The following is a 20554-nucleotide window of genomic DNA, read 5'->3' as shown; positions in this document are numbered from 1 at the left end:
TTTGGCTCTCTATTTTTATCATCAGCTGTAATGACTGTTTCCTTTAGGATGCTCAGCTCTCAGTACTTTCCACACTGAAATAAGTGTCTTGTGAGCTGGGAGTGTAGATCAGCAATGCAGTACTTGCCTGGCATATGCAGAACCCTAGGTTTCAGCTCCAGCAACACACAAAAAAATTAAGTTTAAAAAATACATAAATGTTTTGGATGTAAGTCTCTAAGCAGAACACCAGACTTGCATCAATTAAGTTAAAAGGCATTTGATTGCAAACAGGACCCTCTATACAAACAAAACTATTGCATTGCTTTAATCCTTTCAGATAAATACACATTCTAGTGGATCCTTTTGGTTAGTGAAGCTAAATGTTTCAGCCATTGGCTTTTCATGCTGTTTTCTCTGTTATAAGACATAAAAATAGTGTTTATTGGACCAAGAAGTCTTAAAAAAGAAATTTAAGACAAAAAGTTCAAAAGGGAAAGTAGAGAACAAATAAAATGCTATAAAAGAAATACAACATAAAATGTTATATAATATTTATTCTGGCACTTATATTAAAACAGTTAGAAATGGTTTAGCAATATTAGCAATCATATTTAGCAGTTTATTAGTACTATTAAAGTATCTAGTGCTGTTCTATTTTTAATTTTTTGTTTTGTAATTATTTGGAAAATATTAAATATTATTGAAAATATTTTAGTGTTAATGTTTTATTATGTAGTAGATTAGTGTTATATGATTTGCTGGTTCCCCAAAAATAATTTTTTGTTAACACATGTGACCAAAATTCTTTTCTACATTATGTATTTCTGATCTGGCGGCAAAAAAAGTGTGCCTAGCATGGAATAAGTGAATGATTGGAGAAGTTGACATTATTCTAACTAAATATAACTAGAACAGAACAGCCCTGGTAAAGGAGACATGCCAATATTGCTTATTTTGTTTGTTTTCTAGTATAAACATTAGCATCACTGTTTATAACTTGCTGTTGTGATGTCTTTTTCCCCCTACATTTAAGAGAAGAGTGATTGTTGACATCTTTTATGAGACTTATAAAAAAATTATAAGACTTTTTTCATTTAGATCATATTTGGGAAAAAATATAAAGCCAAAGAAATTTTAAATTACACAACTGTTGAACTCTGTATTTTAAAATTTATATTTGAGTTATATATATATATATATATATATATTCCATTAAAGAGTGCTTAGGTTATACTTTGAATTAGTTTCTTAAAATTGACAGCTTAATGAAAAGACAGCATTTTCTTACCCCTAGAAAAAGTACATCACCTCTCCTTGTGTAGTTAGTGTGACTGCACCGCTTCATATCTCCATTGACACCACCCTGCCTATCAGCAGTGTTCCAGTCAAGTTAGGTAGGTTCTTTGCACTGCTTTATAACTTTTGTGTTAAACCCACAGGGGGAAAAGCCTATATACATTGTCTGTGGAAGAATAATGTCACTGACTCCTCTGGGAATGTTCTCAAAGGAAGTAATTGCCAGCCTGTGCTAATTGGCACATGCCCAGAAAATAAACTGAGCTCTTTGTGGTAGGCTGTGGTTTATTCTTAGGGTTTTAAACTATCTTAAGTGTATTTTAATTTGTTATTTATTATTACTTGTACACTTTTAAAATAATTATTTTAGGTCCACTGGCTATTCAGAGGTGATAGTTGTTGTTGGAGGCTGTGAACGAGTTGGAGGATTTAATCTTCCGTACACTGAGTGCTATGATCCTGTAACAGGAGAATGGAAGTCTTTGGCTAAGCTTCCAGAATTCACCAAATCAGAGTATGCGGTCTGTGCTCTAAGGAATGATATTCTTGTTTCAGGTAAATAAAAAAATTACTACAATAGCTACTTTTGATATGGGCACAGCTTGGCTGTTTTAAACAACAGTGTCTTAAAATAGTGAAACATGAATACACTTACTGATAAAGGCAAAGGCGTTTATATCACACATAAAACTGAGAGTGACTTTTTGCTCTTAAAAACAGGTACAAGTTCACACGGAATGTTCCACCAGAAAATAAATGCCTTTAGCCATATCATACTTTAAAAGTTCCCAAAAGTATTTAGAATATGATACAGTGTTTTAAACTTTTATGTTTTTACTTTGTTTTAAGGATTGCTGTAAAGTAATGAAAAGTCAGAAGTACTCATAGAATTAAGCATCTCTAATTTTCCATGTTTTCTGAAATTCTCTCCCAAGTTTATAAACTAGGATAGTCTGTAAAAATTTTAATTTTGTCTGTGATATGTTGCTTTCAAGTCACACAGAAAATAAAGTTACAGACTTATACACTGTGTATAAGTGTAGCATTTATGCTTGAAACTGTTAATTGGCAAAATAAATTCACCAACTTTGCAGATTACATCACCACAACTGAATGACACAACTCATGCCTCATTTTGGGTAGTCGTGTGGTTTTGAGAAAAGTCTTCAGAATAATCATGTTGTTTGAGGTCTTCTGATTAATATCTGACTCCTAAATTAACAGTGTTTTGTATTTGTAAAACTCACATTCTGGTTTTTTAGTATTTCAAGCCTTTGATCATTACTTCTCAAGATAACAATAGCAAAGTTTAAATGTACTCTGTGGAACTATTTCCATTAAGTTGTAAAAGGATCCTCATTTGACTTATTGAACTGAATTCTCAAATTCATAAGTTAGTAAATTCCATGTTTTCGGGGACTTTATGTTGATGTCTTAGATCCCTTGGTGACAGATACAGTGATATATCATTGCGTGTGCATTGTTTTGCATTAAGGTGGAAGAATCAATAGCCGTGATGTCTGGATTTATCACTCACAGTTAAATACTTGGACCAGAGTTGCCTCTCTAAATAAAGGCAGATGGCGTCACAAAATGGCTGTCCTCCTTGGTAAAGTAAGAGAAACCACCTTTTATTACTATCGCTGGTTTATATTTCCAAAATAAATACCCAGCTAAATCCTGCATTTCACTTATCCTCTGGGTATTTTGGATTTGAGTTGTATTTCCATCCATTCCTAACCATAGTAGATAAACTGAAGGTATAAACAATATGACACTGTACTTTTGAGTGAATATTTTGTTCTCTCTATTTGGAATTCGTGGCAGTGAGCACCTTTCTTTTCTCATACACCATTAGAGTCCAAATGCCTAAAAAGAATTGGAAAAGAAAAGAGTTGCATAAAAAGTAGGCCAATGTCTAATCCAAGCCTTTGGCAGTCCGAGATACATTTATCTAAAGTGGTGTTATTTTATATATTTTTTAACTGCACAAATAGAAACAAAACAAATTAAAAATAAATGTTAAGATAAACTCACCGGTATAATGAAGAAAATATATTATTGATTAAAGCAAATTCATATTAAAATGCATATAATTTGGGTTCTGAACCATTTACTGTCCTTGCTAACCTGAGAGTCATCTAGGACTAGTGGTTGCCAGACTTTTTAATAGCATTGGAACCCTCTTTTAAAAGTTAAGTGTAATACAAAAATCCATTTTATTAAACAGATAGAGATACAGCATTTGGCCAAGGAATAGCTCAATCATTGGGCCTCTCCCTGCCACCATCACTTTCAGGTTCAAGAGACACTGAAACTTACTGAACAATTTGAGTGAAAGCAACATTCTAGACTGAATATATGTATATGTGTGTATATATATATATATGCATGCATTATTGGTTCCCTCGCACCCCTTTCTGAAAATATTGTTGTGTCTTTGGCCCTACTGTGAGACATCTCAGAGCTACTGATAGAAACCAGAACTTTCTAGTTGAAGCAGAGCTTGTGGCCTAGAACCCTTCCCACTGAGCTCTCATCGGACTTCCTCACCCTAAATCCCTACAGAGGTTTCTGGAAACTTCGATGCTGTGGGATACTGAGAGCTTCTAAAAACAGTTTTCAAAGCTGTTGTTTCTTAGGGACCTTGGTGTAGTAATCTGCAGCTGTCAATAAGGCCAGTGGAATCATGAGGACCTTCAGTAGAGGTGCTGGAAATAGTGTTAATAGACTCTTTTCTGAAACTGTTTGATATAGTTTAGTGACTGTCCTTCAAGAATGACAAAGTATTACTGGGAGAGAGGGACTGAAATAATAGGAGATGAGGTCCAACTAAAAGTATATAACTTGTAATTTTTTAAACCTGGATAAAGGCAAATGAAAACGATTATGCCTCCAAAACCATTATATATTGGTGAACTCAAATTTATTCACAGATATTGTGTGTTGAAAGTACCCAAAGCTTAGATGCATTAAAGCAAGAAATAAGAGCAGTTATTCCTGTTATGCAGCAGTACTTAGTGGAAACCAAAAGTGAAATTATGATATACTTTGAATGCAAGTCTGTAAGATTGTTTAAATTTATAAATACTTTTCTGTAGACAAACCTGAGATGGAAGGAATTGTAGTGAATCTGTAATATAGCTTTGACAGTTTATAAAGAAACCACCTTAAAAGCCTTGCCTCAGGTTACACAGAAAGTGATAAAGCAGTGGTGAAAGACTTAGGATTTCTTAATCTAGAAAATTGGGATACTGGGACGCAAACTCAGGACCTTGCACTTGTGAGCCAGGTGCCAGCACCACTGAGCTAAATCCCCAACCCCAGGAGATTTTTATCTTGATACTCAACATATATTTTCATTTACACATGTAGGCGTTTCATTTCTAAAATTCTGTTGTGTAATAGGAACTATTGTTGTCTACGTTTTAAATTTAAGAAAGTAATACTTAGTCGCTGCTGTTACACTGCATGGCATAGCTAGATATCAACCAACCGACCTGACTTCCAACCCTGTGCCCTTATTACTTACTACCTTGTGCTACAGGCACCCTACCCTTAGTAGCTGTATAACCTTTTATAAGGCGCTTGGTATTGGGCACACAAAACCACCAAATAGATCATTTTGATTAACAACAACATGTCACTTTTGCAGATAAACGTGGCATTGGCTAGCTGGACATGGTGGCACATGCTTTTAATCCCAGCTACTCAGGAGGCTGAGGCAGGAGGATGACAAGTTTGAGGCGAGCCTTGACAATTTAGAAACCCTCTAAAATTTTAAAATATGGGCTATGGGTGTAGCTCAGGCGTAAAGCATTTGCTTAGCATGCATGAATCTCTAGTACTACCAAAAAATAAAAAAATAAAAAGTTTTAAAAAGAAATTGATAAAAGAATTTCCCTAGTACTACCCAAAATGTTTTTAAAAAAGTTTTAAAAAGGAATTGATAAAAGAATTATTGGGCACACAAAACCACCAAATAGATCATTTTGATTAACAACAACATGTCACTTTTGCAGATAAACGTGGCATTGGCTAGCTGGACATGGTGGCACATGCTTTTAATCCCAGCTACTCAGGAGGCTGAGGCAGGAGGATGACAAGTTTGAGGCGAGCCTTGACAATTTAGAAACCCTCTAAAATTTTAAAATATGGGCTATGGGTGTAGCTCAGGCGTAAAGCATTTGCTTAGCATGCATGAATCTCTAGTACTACCAAAAAATAAAAAAATAAAAAGTTTTAAAAAGGAATTGATAAAAGAATTTTAAGAAAATTTATCTGTGATTTAAGAAGCACAAGGATGAAAAAAAAATACAGAGCTCATAAGTGGAGGCTAAAAGGTTATATAAGATAAATAATGTGGACCCTGAGGTAGGATAGTAGTAATGGGAAGCAAAAGCAGTGAGATATAAGAGATGCTGTAGAAGACAGCAGTTAGTTATGGAGGGAAGAGTTGATGGTGGCTGCTCATTAAAAGAAACATGGATCGGGCTGGGGATTTAGCTCAGTGGCTCCACTACCTGCCTCGCAAGCACAAGGACCCGGGTTCAGTCCCTGGTACGAAAAAAAGAAACCTGGATGCTAAGCTGGAGAGCTTTGTTAAATTAAAAGTTTCTTACATAATGTATTATGGGTTACTCTACGTAATAACTTTTTCATTGGCTCACCTGTCATATAAAAATATAAATTTACCCTACCTTCCTCTAATTTATAAAGTAAAGTTACATAAAAGCTCTCTGAAGTGTAAACTATGGAGTTCATTATTCTTCTAGTTACTACAGGAGCTAAAAGATAGCCCCTGCCTTCAGTGATTTCATGATCTAATAACCCTTGCCTAATATTTTAGTTTGATAGCTTTATTCTTTTGTAATGATAAAATACTTCATCACTCATGAATGTGACCATTTGAGCTAAATCATGCAGTTCTGAACATGAGCAATATTATCCCCAAGAGGGTCATAAAGATATGCTCTTGAAGGGGTGAAAAAATTACTCTTTTCTTATATAAAGCATTGATATATAGACACAACAAGGTAAACAAGTATGCAACTTATCTGTGGTATTGAAAGTTTTTTTGAAAGGGGCTATTAGGAACAAAAGGGCCCCATGGTGGTAGTGGTGGGGGAGGTGATTTTTTTAAAAGCCCAGAAACCCTGAGCTAAATATTTTGTAATTATAGTTATTGAGGGCTTTTTTTTTTTTTAACATATTTGTAGTACATAATGATCATGTTCCTTGTAGGGACTTGGTACGTGTACACAGTACATCACAATCAAGGACTTTTAAAGAGTAGGAAACCCCTAAGTTCTTTAACCAACTTGTTCAAAATTTAGACCTTTGATAATTAAGATAATTTTCATGTACTTTACATACAGGTATATGTTGTTGGAGGCTACGATGGCCAAAACAGACTTAGCAGTGTAGAGTGTTACGATTTCTTCTCAAATCGATGGACTGAAGTTGCTCCCCTTAAGGAAGCAGTGAGCTCTCCTGCAGTGACCAGCTGTGTGGGCAAATTATTTGTGATTGGTGGAGGGCCAGATGACAATACATGTTCTGATAAGGTAGGCCGTGTTCTCTTAAATCGCCAGCCGTGTGTGCAGATGGGCAAGGAGGGTTTGTGGAGTGTGTACTTAGCTCACTTCATGTGAAGGCATCTTTTATTGACTGGTCTCTTACTCTTTTCAGGGAAACATTGACTTTGGAGTTGCTAAGACCCAACTGTATTTAATAATTTACTGTAACAGTGGGTTAAACCTCTTTGAAAATGAGACTCACCTCAGTATCTAAATTTTACTGCTGGCAACTACAAAATCTCAAATTATTCACACACAGTGCAGTTGGGAAGTGAAGATAAGGCACAATAATTAATATACTGCTTTCAAATGGGTCACTTTCAAAGTATTTTTAGAAGAAAGGAAATCCCTGGAGAGTGAATAAAGGATGGCTCAAAGTGGCTGCAGTTCATTGACCACCTGGGACAAAAGAAAATGCACCCATCTTGATATCTCAGGACAACCATGTTTGTTCCGGGGAAAAGTGCCTAATTGGTTTGGCAGTATTAAGTGAATTTTGTCTGTCACTTATTTTTTCCCAAGTTAAATTTTAATATAGTGTGGTCCAATATTACTTAGAATTTGTGATCACTCAGAGTCTACACGCCAGGCATGGTGGTTCACACCTGCAATCCCAGCGCTCAGAAGGCTGAGGCAGGAGGATCACTGAGAGAGGCCAGGCTGGGCTACGTAGTGAATTCAAGGCAAGCCTGGATTACATAGCAAAACCCTGTCTCAAAAAAGAAAACAAAGTACACGGAATTGAGGTTTGCTTGTGTTCTTCTGAAGAAACAACTCCCTAGAAGTGTAAAGAAATTGTATTCATTCATAGTTATCCTACCCATCCCAGTTTTTTAAAATTTAAACTGTTGCACTCCTATAACCTCAGCACTTAGGAGTTTGAGGCTAAAGAATTACAAGCTTAAGGTGAGCCTGGGCTCTACATTGTGAAAATTTGTTTAATGAAGCTGAGTGTGGTGGTGCACACCTGTAATCCCAGCACTCGGGAGGCTGAGGCAGGAGGATTGCTGTGAGTTAAGAGATCAGCCTGGGCTACATAGTGAGTTCATGACCAACCTGAACTATGGAGGGGGAGACCCTGACTCAAAAACCAAAAAATTAATTAAAGATAAAACATAGACTGTTCATTTTAGTAGAAATAATAAAGCAAACCTTGTAGTCTATCCTGGAAACAGTCTATTTTTGTTACTCTCTTCTGCTTGGTAGTAAATTTGTGTTTCTTTTAAGACGTTTTGTGATTCACACATTTCACTATCAGATTAATTCTGTGTGTTGATGGGATTTGATGTTTTATCATTTTCTGTGTAGCTTTTTAGCCATTTTAATTAAATGTTTCCATATATTACTAGGTTCAATCTTATGATCCAGAAACCAATTCTTGGCTCCTTCGTGCAGCTATCCCAATTGCCAAGAGGTGTATAACAGCTGTGTCCTTAAACAATTTGATCTACGTTGCTGGTGGACTGACCAAAGCAATATACTGTTACGATCCAGTTGAAGACTACTGGATGCATGTACAGAATACATTCAGCCGACAGGTAATTGCATAAAACAATGGAAAAAAAGAAATTTTAAGAGGGACTAAGTACATGATCATTGTTGATTTCACTTCTTAAATATTTTGGATATTGGATTACTCATAATTGTTAAGAGTTCACATAAAACATTGATACTCCTGTTTTGAATTCCTGCTAAGGACTTGTTTTATTGAAATAACTTCCTTTTTACCATCCCAAGGTGAAGTATCATTGCATTTGGCTGCTGCTATTTTTTTCCCTTCAACCTGTTTGAGAGTCCAGTCCTTATTGTCTTGCTCTTTGTTATTACAGAAGAGAAGTGGTTGTTTCTCTAGTTGGAGGCTAGGTCGTTTGTTTTTGTCACAAAGGACACTGTCCAGTCCTTATTGTCTTGCTCTTTGTTATTACAGAAGAGAAGTGGTTGTTTCTCTAGTTGGAGGCTAGGTCATTTGTTTTTGTCACAAAGTTATGCTGAGGTCTCTTCCGTTGACTCCCTCACCCCTGCCATTCCCAAAAGCCCTTCTGAGTCTTTCAGTTCTTGGCTCTGCTGTCTTCCTGCTCCCGTGCTGTTTCTGATACTGGATTATTGTCTTGCTCTTTGTTATTACAGAAGAGAAGTGGTTGTTTCTCTAGTTGGAGGCTAGGTCATTTGTTTTTGTCACAAAGTTATGCTGAGGTCTCTTCCGTTGACTCCCTCACCCCTGCCATTCCCAAAAGCCCTTCTGAGTCTTTCAGTTCTTGGCTCTGCTGTCTTCCTGCTCCCGTGCTGTTTCTGATACTGGATATCTGCTCTACTCAGACCACTGTAAAAATGCTGTATTCTCACTGGATACTACTAGTAATCTCTTCAATCTCTTTCATATTTTCCCTAATCAATCCTTAAATATGAGTTTGTTTGAGTCTCTTTCCCCTGATCTCTTCCTAGTTTATACCCTACTTCCGAATGATTTCATCTACTACTCAGTACCAGGGACTTCAAGTCTTCTTTTTTTGTTTGTTTTTTCTTTTTATAACTGGGATCAACTCAGGACCTTGCACTTGCGAGCCAAATGCAGCACCATTGAGCTAAATCCCCAGCCCCAGGACTGCAAGTCTTTATCTCCATCATGTCTCTCTCCTCTGACCCAAAGTCCAGTCTCCAGCTGCCTGTTTGCTATTTTCCATGGATACTGGAAGACTTCAGACTTAAAATAGAGCTCTTCCACATCTTTTTTCTGTCCCCAGACAACCTAGAAACTTAATTTTATTAGATTTTCCTCATTTTCTCTTGAATTGAATTCTGGTTTTAGTTCAGTATCCTCAGTTTCTGATATTTTTTCCATTCATATTATTCCTACTGTTGTGCATGTTCTTAACCTAAACAGAGACAATAATATTCTAATTAGTTTTCCTCGCTCTAATGCCTCACTTTTCTGAACCATTTTGCCACCAATTATTTTCTACCAGATCTAATTGTGTCTCTCTTGTTGGAAACCTGCTAAACAAAGTCTTCATTCCAAACCTTCTATTTTCTTTTTTTTGGAAAACATCTATTGGTACATTTTCATACACATACTGATAAAATTCATCTTCAGGAATTTGTTCCTGTACTTGATATATCTTGCTTCTTTATTCCCCTCCGCCTTTGACTCTTTTCTCCTTATTTACAAAAGCTTTGTTTACATTTTTTCCTTCTATTTATTTTTCTTGTCCCTTCTTTCCTTTCTCCCCTCCCCCTCAGTTGTTCCCTTTTTCATTTGAATATTTGTGTCCCATTTTCCAGTATCTGTTACACATTTTGGTCCTCATTTCCACGTTTAGTTTCTTACACCAGAGAAACAATGTGATATTTAAACATGTGTATCCGTTTATCTAACTTAAGAGTATGGTCTCAAAATGTATCCATTTATCTAGAAATTAGACCTTCTGTTTTCTGAATTTTATTCCCTTTCAGCTTCACTTGCTATGACTTTGCCCCATTTACATGAAAGGTGTGTTTTGTGTGTTCTCCAAATAGATCATATATGTTCTTGGCTTGGTTCATGCTGTACTCTTAGCTTCTAATGCCTTTTTTCTTTCTCTGCTTGAAATTCTACTCATCTTTCAAGGACCACTTCATAGTTCCAAAACACTGAGGTTACCTTGACTAGAACTGACCTCTTTTCCTTTTGCAGTTACAGCACTCGTATTTCTATTATTGCAAACATATATTCCTTTATGGGTATAAATATTTATTTCCCATACTGGAAATCAGTTTGCTTGAGGTCACTGTTTATCCTAACTTCTCTCTATGTGTGTGCAGTGCTCAGTAAATACTAAGTAATAAGGAAGTGAGGCAAATAAGGGACCTAATCTCAAGATAATTTTAATCTCCTCTAAATCCCCTTTCCTCGTTTTTATTCTTGTTGATATTATTAAATTTGTCTCATGTTTATGGCATACGATGTTTAAACACTCATTGAAGTTACCAGGTTCCTGTACCTGGCATATCTTTATTTTGCTTATTTCCCTTTCCCTTCCCTGCTCCTCTGACCCACATTCTCTTGGATCCCTTCCCATTTTCAAGAGACCCATTCCCTTGTCTCCTTCTAGCCGTCCTTTATTGTGCTCTTCGTTTGCACTTTACCTCATTCAAATGAGATACTATACAGTATTTAAGCTTATGTGCGTGATTTATTTCACTCAACATATTTTCCAGGTGCATCCATTTCCCTATAAATGTCTCAGATCTGTCCTCCTTTATAGCCAAGTAATATTTCATTGTGCAGGCTGCTTTTGGGATTTAGCTATTACAAACTATGCTGCTGTAGACATTGGTATCCACTTACTACTGTAGTAAGATGTCTTAAGCTCTTTGGGGAAGATGTCTAGAATGGGAATAGCTGGGTCATGTGGAATTTCTAATTTTAGTTCTTTGAAGAATTTCAGTACTGATTTTCCTAATGGTTATTCTAGTTTACATTCCCACCAACAGTGTAGGAAGGTTCCTTTTTCTCCACAGTCACGCCAGCATTCCTTTTTTATCTTGATGATTGCCACTCCTTCTGGTATAAGATGGACTCTCAGTGTTGTTTTAATTTGCCATTCTGTAATGGCTAGGGATGTTGAACATGTTTTCATATACTTGTTGGCCAGTTACGTTTCTTCCTCTGAGAAGTATCTGTTCACTTTATTTGCCCAATTCTTCACTTCTTTGAATACAAAATAATTCTTTTTACAATATTAGGATCACGTTTTTAGTTTTCAAAAATAACAGTAAAAGCTATTTTGAGTTCCCACAATATCCCACACTTTCTCAGATACACCATGTACCTTTATTTTTGCTTTTACCCTTTTTCTTTTTCTTTGACCCAAGTTCACTCCAATACCTATTTATCCCACACTTTTCAAAGAAACTTTTGGCACTATTAAAAATAACAATAATAATAATAATAAAAGCCAGGTATGGTAGCACATACCATTAATCCTTCAAGCCCAGCCTGGGATACATAGTGAGTTCAAGGCCAGCCTTAACTGCATGGCGAGACCCTGTCTGAAAAAACATCACACAACAACTTCATGCTTTGAGTCAGGCGTGGTGGCGCACACCTATAATCCCAGCACTCAGGAGACTGAAGAGAAGGATCACTGTGAGTTGAGACCAGCCTGGGCTACATGGTGAATTCCAGGTCAGTCTCAACTACATAGTGAGACCTTGTCTCAAAAAAACCAAAACAAAACAAAAAAAAAACTTCATACTTTGATCAGTTATTTTTCCCACTAGCTGCCCTTACTTCTGAGTGAAGACTGTTTCATATACTACAATTACTCATCAAGTATTTTATGTAGAGTAATCTAGTCGAAGTAATTTCCTGCTATGAATTGTTTTCAGGATTGCTTGCTTCATTTTATTCTGAACATTATTATCTGAAATGTTATTAATAACCAGATTGTGTACTTATATATTCTTTTAGATAGGGTATCTTCAAAATAACCATAAGGTTTAGTAGTGGGACATAGCTTGTGCCTAGAAATTAAGGATATTTTTGTTGGTGGTGGTGGGTTTTAGAATTCGTAGAAAGGGGCCGTGGATTTAGCTCAGTGGTTCTGATGCCTGTCTCACAAGGGCAAGGATCCAGGTTTGATCCCTGTACCAAAAAAATAGAATTCATAGAAGTCATTGTGCTTTAGACGATAAATAGTGTAGTTTGGCCCATGATTGGGGCAGTTCATAGCTGTGGTATTCTGGATGAAAATGCTGTTCACTGATGAGAATGAGCTAAATCATTTTGGGTATATATAATCTCCAATAGACATCTTTAAGCAAACTAATTCTTTCAGACCTGACGATAGTATAAGACCAGGGCTGGCGGATTTAGCTCGGTGGCACTGCACCTGCCTCACAAGCACAAGGTCCTGAGTTCAATCCCTGGTTAAAAAAAAGACCTCTAGGTAATAACAATGTTTTGTTCATTTGATTATAACTCTTTCATTCAACTTGTCAGTGATCCTCTAAAATGAATAATGATCCTGCTCCTTGATCATACAGCAGTTACTTTCTATAAGAAAGAACCTTCTGTAGTAGAAGCAAGTCAGGCTCTATAAAGACGTTTTTAATTACCATTGAGTCAAAACTTTCCTGAGTCTATCGCTCCCACCTGCCTCCTGCAGCATGGCCTCTGTTACTAACATAATTTATTTGAATGCTCACTTGATTCCTGCAGAATTACTCAGCACTCGCACACAGGACAGGAGTTGACCTATCGAGAGCTCAGCTTGTGTCAGCCCTGCCCCCCATGTTAGTATATGTGCAGCCAAAGCGAGCACATTTGCCTGTGTTAGACCACGTCTTATTTTACTCTTTTGTATTTGGTTAAACAGGAGAACTGTGGTATGTCAGTATGCAATGGTAAAATATATATCCTGGGTGGAAGACGGGAAAATGGAGAGGCCACAGACACTATTCTCTGTTATGATCCTGCGACGAGTATCATCACGGGTGTGGCCGCGATGCCCCGGCCTGTGTCCTATCATGGCTGCGTGACTATTCACAGATTCAATGAGAAGGGCTTTAAGCTCTGAAGCCAGGCTACCTCACCAAGGAGCCGTGCCGAGATGAGACGCTTCAAAACTCCAGACTGGGAACTTACCTCCTTTGTGCCCTATGCAAAAACAGTAAAAACAGTGATCCTGGTGCCTTTCTCCCAGAAATGTCAATCTTGTAAACTGTAATAAAGCCTTTCCTATGATTGAAAAACGATGTTTGTTGTTAAGGGTAATAGCGGTTGCTGCTTGCCTTTGGGAGTGTATCTTTGTAAATATCTGTAAGAAGCCTGTGTGGGGTAGGAAATAATATCTGTGTACTTTTAGGGATCTGTGAATGGGCTCTTCATTTATGTATCTTTAGCTGCAAAATGTACTTTATCATATGTAGAGAAAACTGCATGACTGAAGCTTAGTATAGGTTGACTCACCTAATGCTAAGAACACTTAGATTGCATTCTGCGAAGGAAAAGTTTTCAAAATCTTTGTCACTGACATAGAATATCCAAATTGGTTAATTTTTTTGAAAGTTTTTTCCTGTAATTGATAAAAATGTAAAATGACAATTTTAGTGTCATAAAATACTGAACTATTGTGACTTCATTCTTACACTTGCTGTCTCACATGAAACACATTTTTGTGGGGAAGGTAGGAAATAAAAAAGTGAATGTCCATAAAAGAGGGATTAAAAATACAGGTGAATTCCTAAGAAAAAATAACTATTAAAGAAATATTGTGACCTACAGTGACTCTCCAAGTGGCTGTATATCGAAATAAGTCCTCTAAGGAAGTTTTGTTCCTTGATCTTGACAAGGGAGTTGAGTCCATTTTGCAGTGTGGTCTTGTGAGAAGCAGCGACAAGCATCCCCAGCCCAGCAGGGTTTGGCCTGGTTATTGAAGCGCTGTGGGGGGAGACTTCTTCCTTGTTATTCACTGTCCTGTGAACAGCTGGAAGTTCTGAGAATCTCGTTAGGGTGCCTTTCAGAGGGACCATATATCTCAGTGGTCCGTTTTTCTTTTATATTTAACTATCTGGAAAGAAAGAACAGTCGTTCCAGTATTCTAAGTTACATCTCTCACTTGGTACCTGTGTGTCAAATATCAGTCAGCACTTTCAGGTTCCCATAAGACAAACTGCTTTCACTTACGTTTCTCAGCTCCAGTTTATAAAGCTTAGCAGTTTTCTGAAAGCAATGTAGAAGTTTTTCTAAGGCAGACAGAGGGATATGGAAGGAACTACAGCATAAATAATTACAGTGTCCTGGGTAGACAGATACAATCTTCGGCATCTTAGGGCTGCACCAGGTAGCCTGCTGTCTTCACTTTCCGGTGCCTGTGTCTCTCACGTGATAACTGTATATCCTCTGTCGTGGTAGGGGTGTTGCAGATAACGTGGTTACAGTGTCACCAGCTTTCTGTTAAAACTAAGGTAGTAATCGAAACCTAACATTGCTAAACTTTTTTTCCCTCATTTTAGAAATTTCAAATAGATAAATTCCATTGCTTAGCTAGAATCTAAATTCTGGGAGGAAAAAACTAAAACCTACATCTTTGGGGAATTTTTATTCTTTAAGTCATAATTTTAAAATGACACATAACTCTCAACTTCAATCAAAGCAATTCAGAAAACAGGTATATGTCATTTTAGTTTAAAGCTGATTTGTACAATTGATACTTGTAAACAGCTGCATTATACTTTTGTAAATAGTGGAACCTATTTAGTTCAGAAATTCTTTATAGTAAATGAGATAATGTATGAAAAAACTTCTGTGAATGCTTAGGATTATGCAAATGATAGTTGTTATTTTCATGTGTATTTGTAAGGTCATGTCTATCCATATATACAGACTTCACATAAAAAGGCTTTCTCAAGATAACTTTGTATCCTAGTATTTTTGTGTATTACAAAAAATGTTAACTTGTATTTTATTATACATTTATTTTTCATGTCCATGTGTTGTAAATTTGAAATGAAATTCTCAAAACCAGAATTTGTTTAAACATTAACCTCATACCAATATTGTTTTAATTTTTTTCCTCTACATAAAATTGAATAGTTGTAATTTGTGTTGAAGGCCACCAAGGACTCATCTTAAAGCCTAAAAAATTATTTTTGAAGTTACTGAACTGATATTTTAACTTGAGTTAAGAAAGATCATTTACTGTCGGGTGTGGTGGTGCACACCTATAATTCTATCACTCCAGAAACTCAGGCAGGCAGGTTGCCCAAGTTCAAGGCCAGCCTGGGCTACATAGTAAGACCCTGTCTCAAAAAAACAAAACCAAAAGGAAAGAGCCCACTAATTCATAATAAATAATGCCATTATCCTTGATAAAATAAGATAGAACCTTCCTTGGGGGAAAGGGATATGCCAAGAAAATTGGTTTCAGGTCACATTCATCCGTCACCCCGCAGTTGACAGGTTTTCTTTTGATAGGTGAAGTTCATACGAGCCTCTGGGTTAGTATATATGTATATACGTGTGCGTATATGTAGATAGCATGGTTGTGAACACACATACATACAAACATCAGGAACCTTTGCAGTTTGTGATGATCAGAAAAAACAGTAAAAAAATTGTTGATTATATTAAATTCAATTCCAGAATTTTTAATTGAGTATTTCTGTAGTACTTTTTGTATTTGAAAGTACAAATGAGCGTTGGTGCCACACACCAAGTAATCCCAGTGCTTGGGAGGCTGAGGCATGAGGATCGCCACAATTTTGAGGCCAGCCTGAACTACATAAGACGCTGTCTCAAAAAAAACAATACAAGATGAGCGTTAGTAACAATGACTTCTATACTATGAGAGTCTCTATAGCACACCAGTTTTGCAAGATCAGAAAACAAATCAGCAGTAGTGATGAGTTTGCTGACCTAGCTGTGATGCCTCAGTGGGAAAGGACATTGAGAGTATGCTTTACAGATCAACAGAAAAGTACAGCTGTGTGTGTGTTTCATGAACTTCAGTCCTGTTCTGTGTTCTCCAATATGTTATGTGAGTAACAGTGATCTAACTGCCTCTTCTGTGATATGGCTCCTGCTGTACTGCGCAGGTAGGAAATGGTAGCCTGTTGGACCTTCAGTAACCATTTTTTCCTAGATGACAAACATAGGTTTTTACTCCATTTAAACCAAGTTAAGATGATAAATACTCAGGGAGGGTATGAACTTGTCACTGTTGCCTATTGGGGGTGTTTAACGTGCTGTAACGTTCAGTTGATGATAAAATTTAATTTGGTAAAGGGGCTTCACGCATGGCAGTAGTTGAACATCTTTTTGTACCTAGAAAGATGAAAATGTTTTGTGAGCTGATACATTTTCTCAGTGAATATGAATTGTTTATCTCTCTCATATAACCCTTTTTCAAACTCAGGAAGACAAAGGTTCAATGATACCACTTTTGTCAGTATGTAAAACAGGTGTGTTTCTCCTGTTACCTGGGTATGGCAATAGATTTTAAAAATACTGTGAGAACCGACACAGGACAGCAGAGGGGTTGAGCTGTGTGTGTCTTGTATGTCATGAGGTTTATATGTGGAAAAGACATCTCCAGACTGTTTTCAAAAAGGAGAGCTTGCTGTTTACATGTTGCAGAGTGGTGAGACACTCTCCTAGAAGGCGTCCTATGGACTGCCTTTATTTTAGTAAACTCAAAACAATAGTTAACCTCCACATAATTTTGGCCTTACTAGAATTTGTTGTACATTATGTTGAAAGCCAGTTTTACTTCACCTCTCCATGTTTTATTTTGGGTTTTTTTTGTTGTTGTTTTGTTTTTTGGTTCCAGGGATTGAACTCAGGATCTTGTGCTTGTGAGTCAGGCAGTGGCCCTACTTTTCTTAAGTAAGTAAATTCACCATGCCAAGTAACCAGAAGGGGTCAGTTCAGTTGATCGATAAGGCGGTAGAGTTGAGCAGTTAGCTATTCCTGTTGTCATGCCCAGTGGTAGGCACCGGAAACGACTTGAGCCAAGAGAATGAACTGTTAATTCCAGAGAAATTTCCCACACACTTTAGACATTTATGAATGTTTTACATTTGTGTGATTGCCTTAGATATTAAATTTACATAGTACTAAGGATAATGATCTTTTTTTAAAAGTCATATTTTATGTATTCCAAAGAAAAGATTTTGTTTTAGTGTTTTCAAAGTAACTGCATCTGAGTTTACGTGACTTCAATTACCAGTGCTATTTTAGGTTCTCAATCTAAATAAATCTAACCTTAGGTAAGTTTCATGTTTGTTTCCTGTAAAGACAGTGAGCTCCCCCTTAAATGTTTTAATGAACACCAGCGGTGTGGTTGCTTGGTGGAATGCTAATGTTAAGAGAGGCTGTTGTGTGCTTGGAGGTTTATTATATTTTTCATTTTTACTTTTTGATACCCAGGTGCTTTTTTAATTATTCAGGAAGCTGGGGATTCAGCTCAGTGGTTCCACTGCCTGCCTTGCAAGTGCAAGGACATGAGTTCGATCCCTGGTACCAAAAATATATATAAATATAAATAAAATTATTCAGGTAACACTGATCTTAAATTGAAAGCCCTTGCAAAAGCCATTTGTAATACTTACATGTAGTGCTGAAAAGTTTATCTACTTACTTTCATTCTGTTCTTACGTGCTGTTTTCTTTTCTCCTGTGCAAGCTTTTTCTTTAACTTTCTTGAAAAGGCATTTATTGCTCTCTTTCCCATCATCCCTCCCTGCAGTTTATTTAAACTTCTATTGCGAGCTTCCGGAGCTATCTAAGACAACCCAGCTTTAGAGTTGAACAAAATCTGCTTTACAACTAGTACATCCTGGGCAACCAAGTGCCATTTGCTTTCCATAAGAGGCTCCAAAGTCTACATAGTGAAAAAATAAAAATTTGTGTTTCATCATTCTCAATTCGATTGTAGCACGTTAATACCTGTTTTGTTTAAGCTTCTTGCGTAGTTTAAATTCATGTAAGTTAAAATGTCTTTTTAACCATTGTTACTTGATTGTATGGTTGTATTAAATTTTATTTACCAAAAAAGTTGTTGTTTTTATTTTTATTAAGTAGTTGTACCAAAAAAAAAAAAAAGATAGGAGAAAGTATATACAGTATTAGCATATGTGTGCATGTTCTGGGTGTGACCTGTAAAAAACTAGGAACCTGAGTGTTAATGAGGAAAGGAAATGGTGGCTGAAAGACAGGTATGCTAAGGTTTGTCCCAGAAAGCTTAGTACACTGTGAGTGTGGTCCTCAGCCTTGTGTTGAGGAGAGAGCTTTTATTGTGGAGTCCAGCAGACAGTGGCTAGTGAAAGGAGAAGTCCGAAGGACATCTTCGCATGGTCCCAACCGTTCCATTCCAGACAGGAAGCCCTCAGCTCCAGAAGAAAACGGCCCAGCAACCACTGAGACAGGTGACTGGGCCCAGAATAGTTCCCAGCTTCCTCTTAGGAACCCCTTAGTCTGAGAGCTGCTGTGCTGGCCCTTTGGAGCCAGCGGCCCCTCTCAGGGCTTTATCTCAAACCTGTCCTCGCTGCAGATCTGTCTCCACTTCATTCTTACAGGTGGTGCCTGGAGGCCCTGCCCTTGGAAGGGACTGACCCCGGCCAGAGGAGGGGGTTAGGTCTCATGAGTGGGTTCTCTGTTCTTGCCATGGTGCTGTCTCCACATTGAGAGGTGGGCAGAAGGGGCTTCATAGGAGATGTGCACATGCATGTGCTGCCCTCTCTAAACTGAGCTAAACAACCCACTTTTTTGTATAAATTATCCAGCCTATTCTGTTACAGCAATACAAAGTAGACTAAGCTAAAGGGAACTTAACTGCATATATACTTAAATCTATATTAAGCCAACCTTTTAGTCTGAACTACATGAAAGCATTAACTCTTCCAAAATTTTAATTACAAAACCAGTCACGATGACGCACACCTATAATCCCAGCCCTTGAGAGGCTAAGGCAGGAGGACCATGTGGGATTTGAGGGCCAGCCTGAATTATATCGCAAGACCTTGTCCCAAAAAAATGAAAGATTTTAATTACAGAAAATAATTCACAACCGTTACACTCTAGTTCTTTAAATTTGGTTCTTGTGGGGCGGGGGTGTTGGGATAGGGTCTGGCTGTGCATCCTGGGCTGGCCTCAAATACACCAGTCCTAGCCGGGCATGGTGGCACATGCCTGTAATCCCAGCACTTGGGAGGCTGAGGCAGGAGGATCACTGTGAGTTTGAGGCTAGCCTGGACTACATAGTGAGTTCCAGGTCAGTCTCAACTACATAATGAGACCCTGTCTCAAAAAATCAAAAAACCAAAGAAAAACACACCAGTCCTCCTTCCTCAGCCTCTGAAGTGTTGGGATTACAGGCGTGCGCTACCACCTGGCTTGAATTTGGTTCTTGAAAGTTCTTTAGAGTAAAATCAAGGCTAAAGGACTGAATATTTCAAATACATTTGGAGCAAAAAGGGAAAAGCATAATGTTATTTACTGGAGAGGCAGCATCAGATATCAAAGAGAAGACAGTGTCACCCCTTACTGGCAAGGCATTACCTGAATTAGTGTAAGAATCTTCGAGAAGATAAAAATATAGAAACATACCCACATTTAGCTTTTTATGCTTAGTATTAGAGTTCTACCATTAAAGGAAAATAGCAAGTTAAAGTCCTTTTAAGTAGCAAGTGTTAAAGTCACCTTCCTTTGGCTTAATGCTCATGTAGCCACATCTGCGAGTGCACGGCTTTCATCGGTCCTGATACCAACCACTGATGACCCCAGAGCCATTACCTACCTGAGTCTTCTCCCTCTGCTAAGAAGTCAACTGTAACAGCAGCTGCTTTGAGGAGACCGGATGATGCAACACGTGTTCAAGAATACGCAGTTCTGACACACAAGGGCTGCCGGGAATGTTGCTAGTTCAGAACAGCCATGCAATGTGCAGAAGCAGGGAAGATGTTCAAAGCATGCACCAAGCCAGGCACAGAGGCGCATACCTATAGTTCCAACACTGGGAAGCTGAGGCAGGAGGAGAGCAGGTTCCAGCCCACCCCTGGGCAATTTAGAGACTTATCAAGATGTATCTCGGAATATAAAGTGGGTGGGGCGGAGGACCTAGCTCAGTGTGAAGGCCCTGGGTTCAGTCCCCCGTTTGGGGCAAGGGATGGATACATTAGTTTACATTTGGAAAACTGTAACGGTGAGTAAACAGAAAC

General features: G+C 37.6%; 1 protein-coding gene across 2 annotated transcripts in view; it reads left to right on the top strand.

Annotated features, from left to right (window-relative positions):
- Klhl24 (kelch like family member 24) overlaps nt 1–18343 on the top strand; it is a 38600-nt gene extending 20257 nt beyond the window's left edge. For both annotated transcript variants that reach the window (XM_010624286.3, XM_010624287.3), the window contains exons 4-8: nt 1649–1833; nt 2774–2892; nt 6657–6845; nt 8207–8395; nt 13214–18343. In XM_010624286.3, coding sequence (XP_010622588.1) covers nt 1649–1833; nt 2774–2892; nt 6657–6845; nt 8207–8395; nt 13214–13414 — 883 coding nt within the window. In that variant the 3' untranslated portion in view covers nt 13415–18343. The remainder of the gene's footprint in view (nt 1–1648; nt 1834–2773; nt 2893–6656; nt 6846–8206; nt 8396–13213) is intronic.
- The last annotated feature ends 2211 nt before the right edge of the window (nt 18344–20554 follow it).

Source organism: Fukomys damarensis, unplaced genomic scaffold, assembly GCF_012274545.1.
Source record: "Fukomys damarensis isolate Sample0158 unplaced genomic scaffold, DMR_v1.0_HiC HiC_scaffold_12, whole genome shotgun sequence".
Lineage (NCBI taxonomy): Eukaryota > Metazoa > Chordata > Mammalia > Rodentia > Bathyergidae > Fukomys > Fukomys damarensis.
This window is presented reverse-complemented; position numbering and strand designations above follow the sequence as displayed.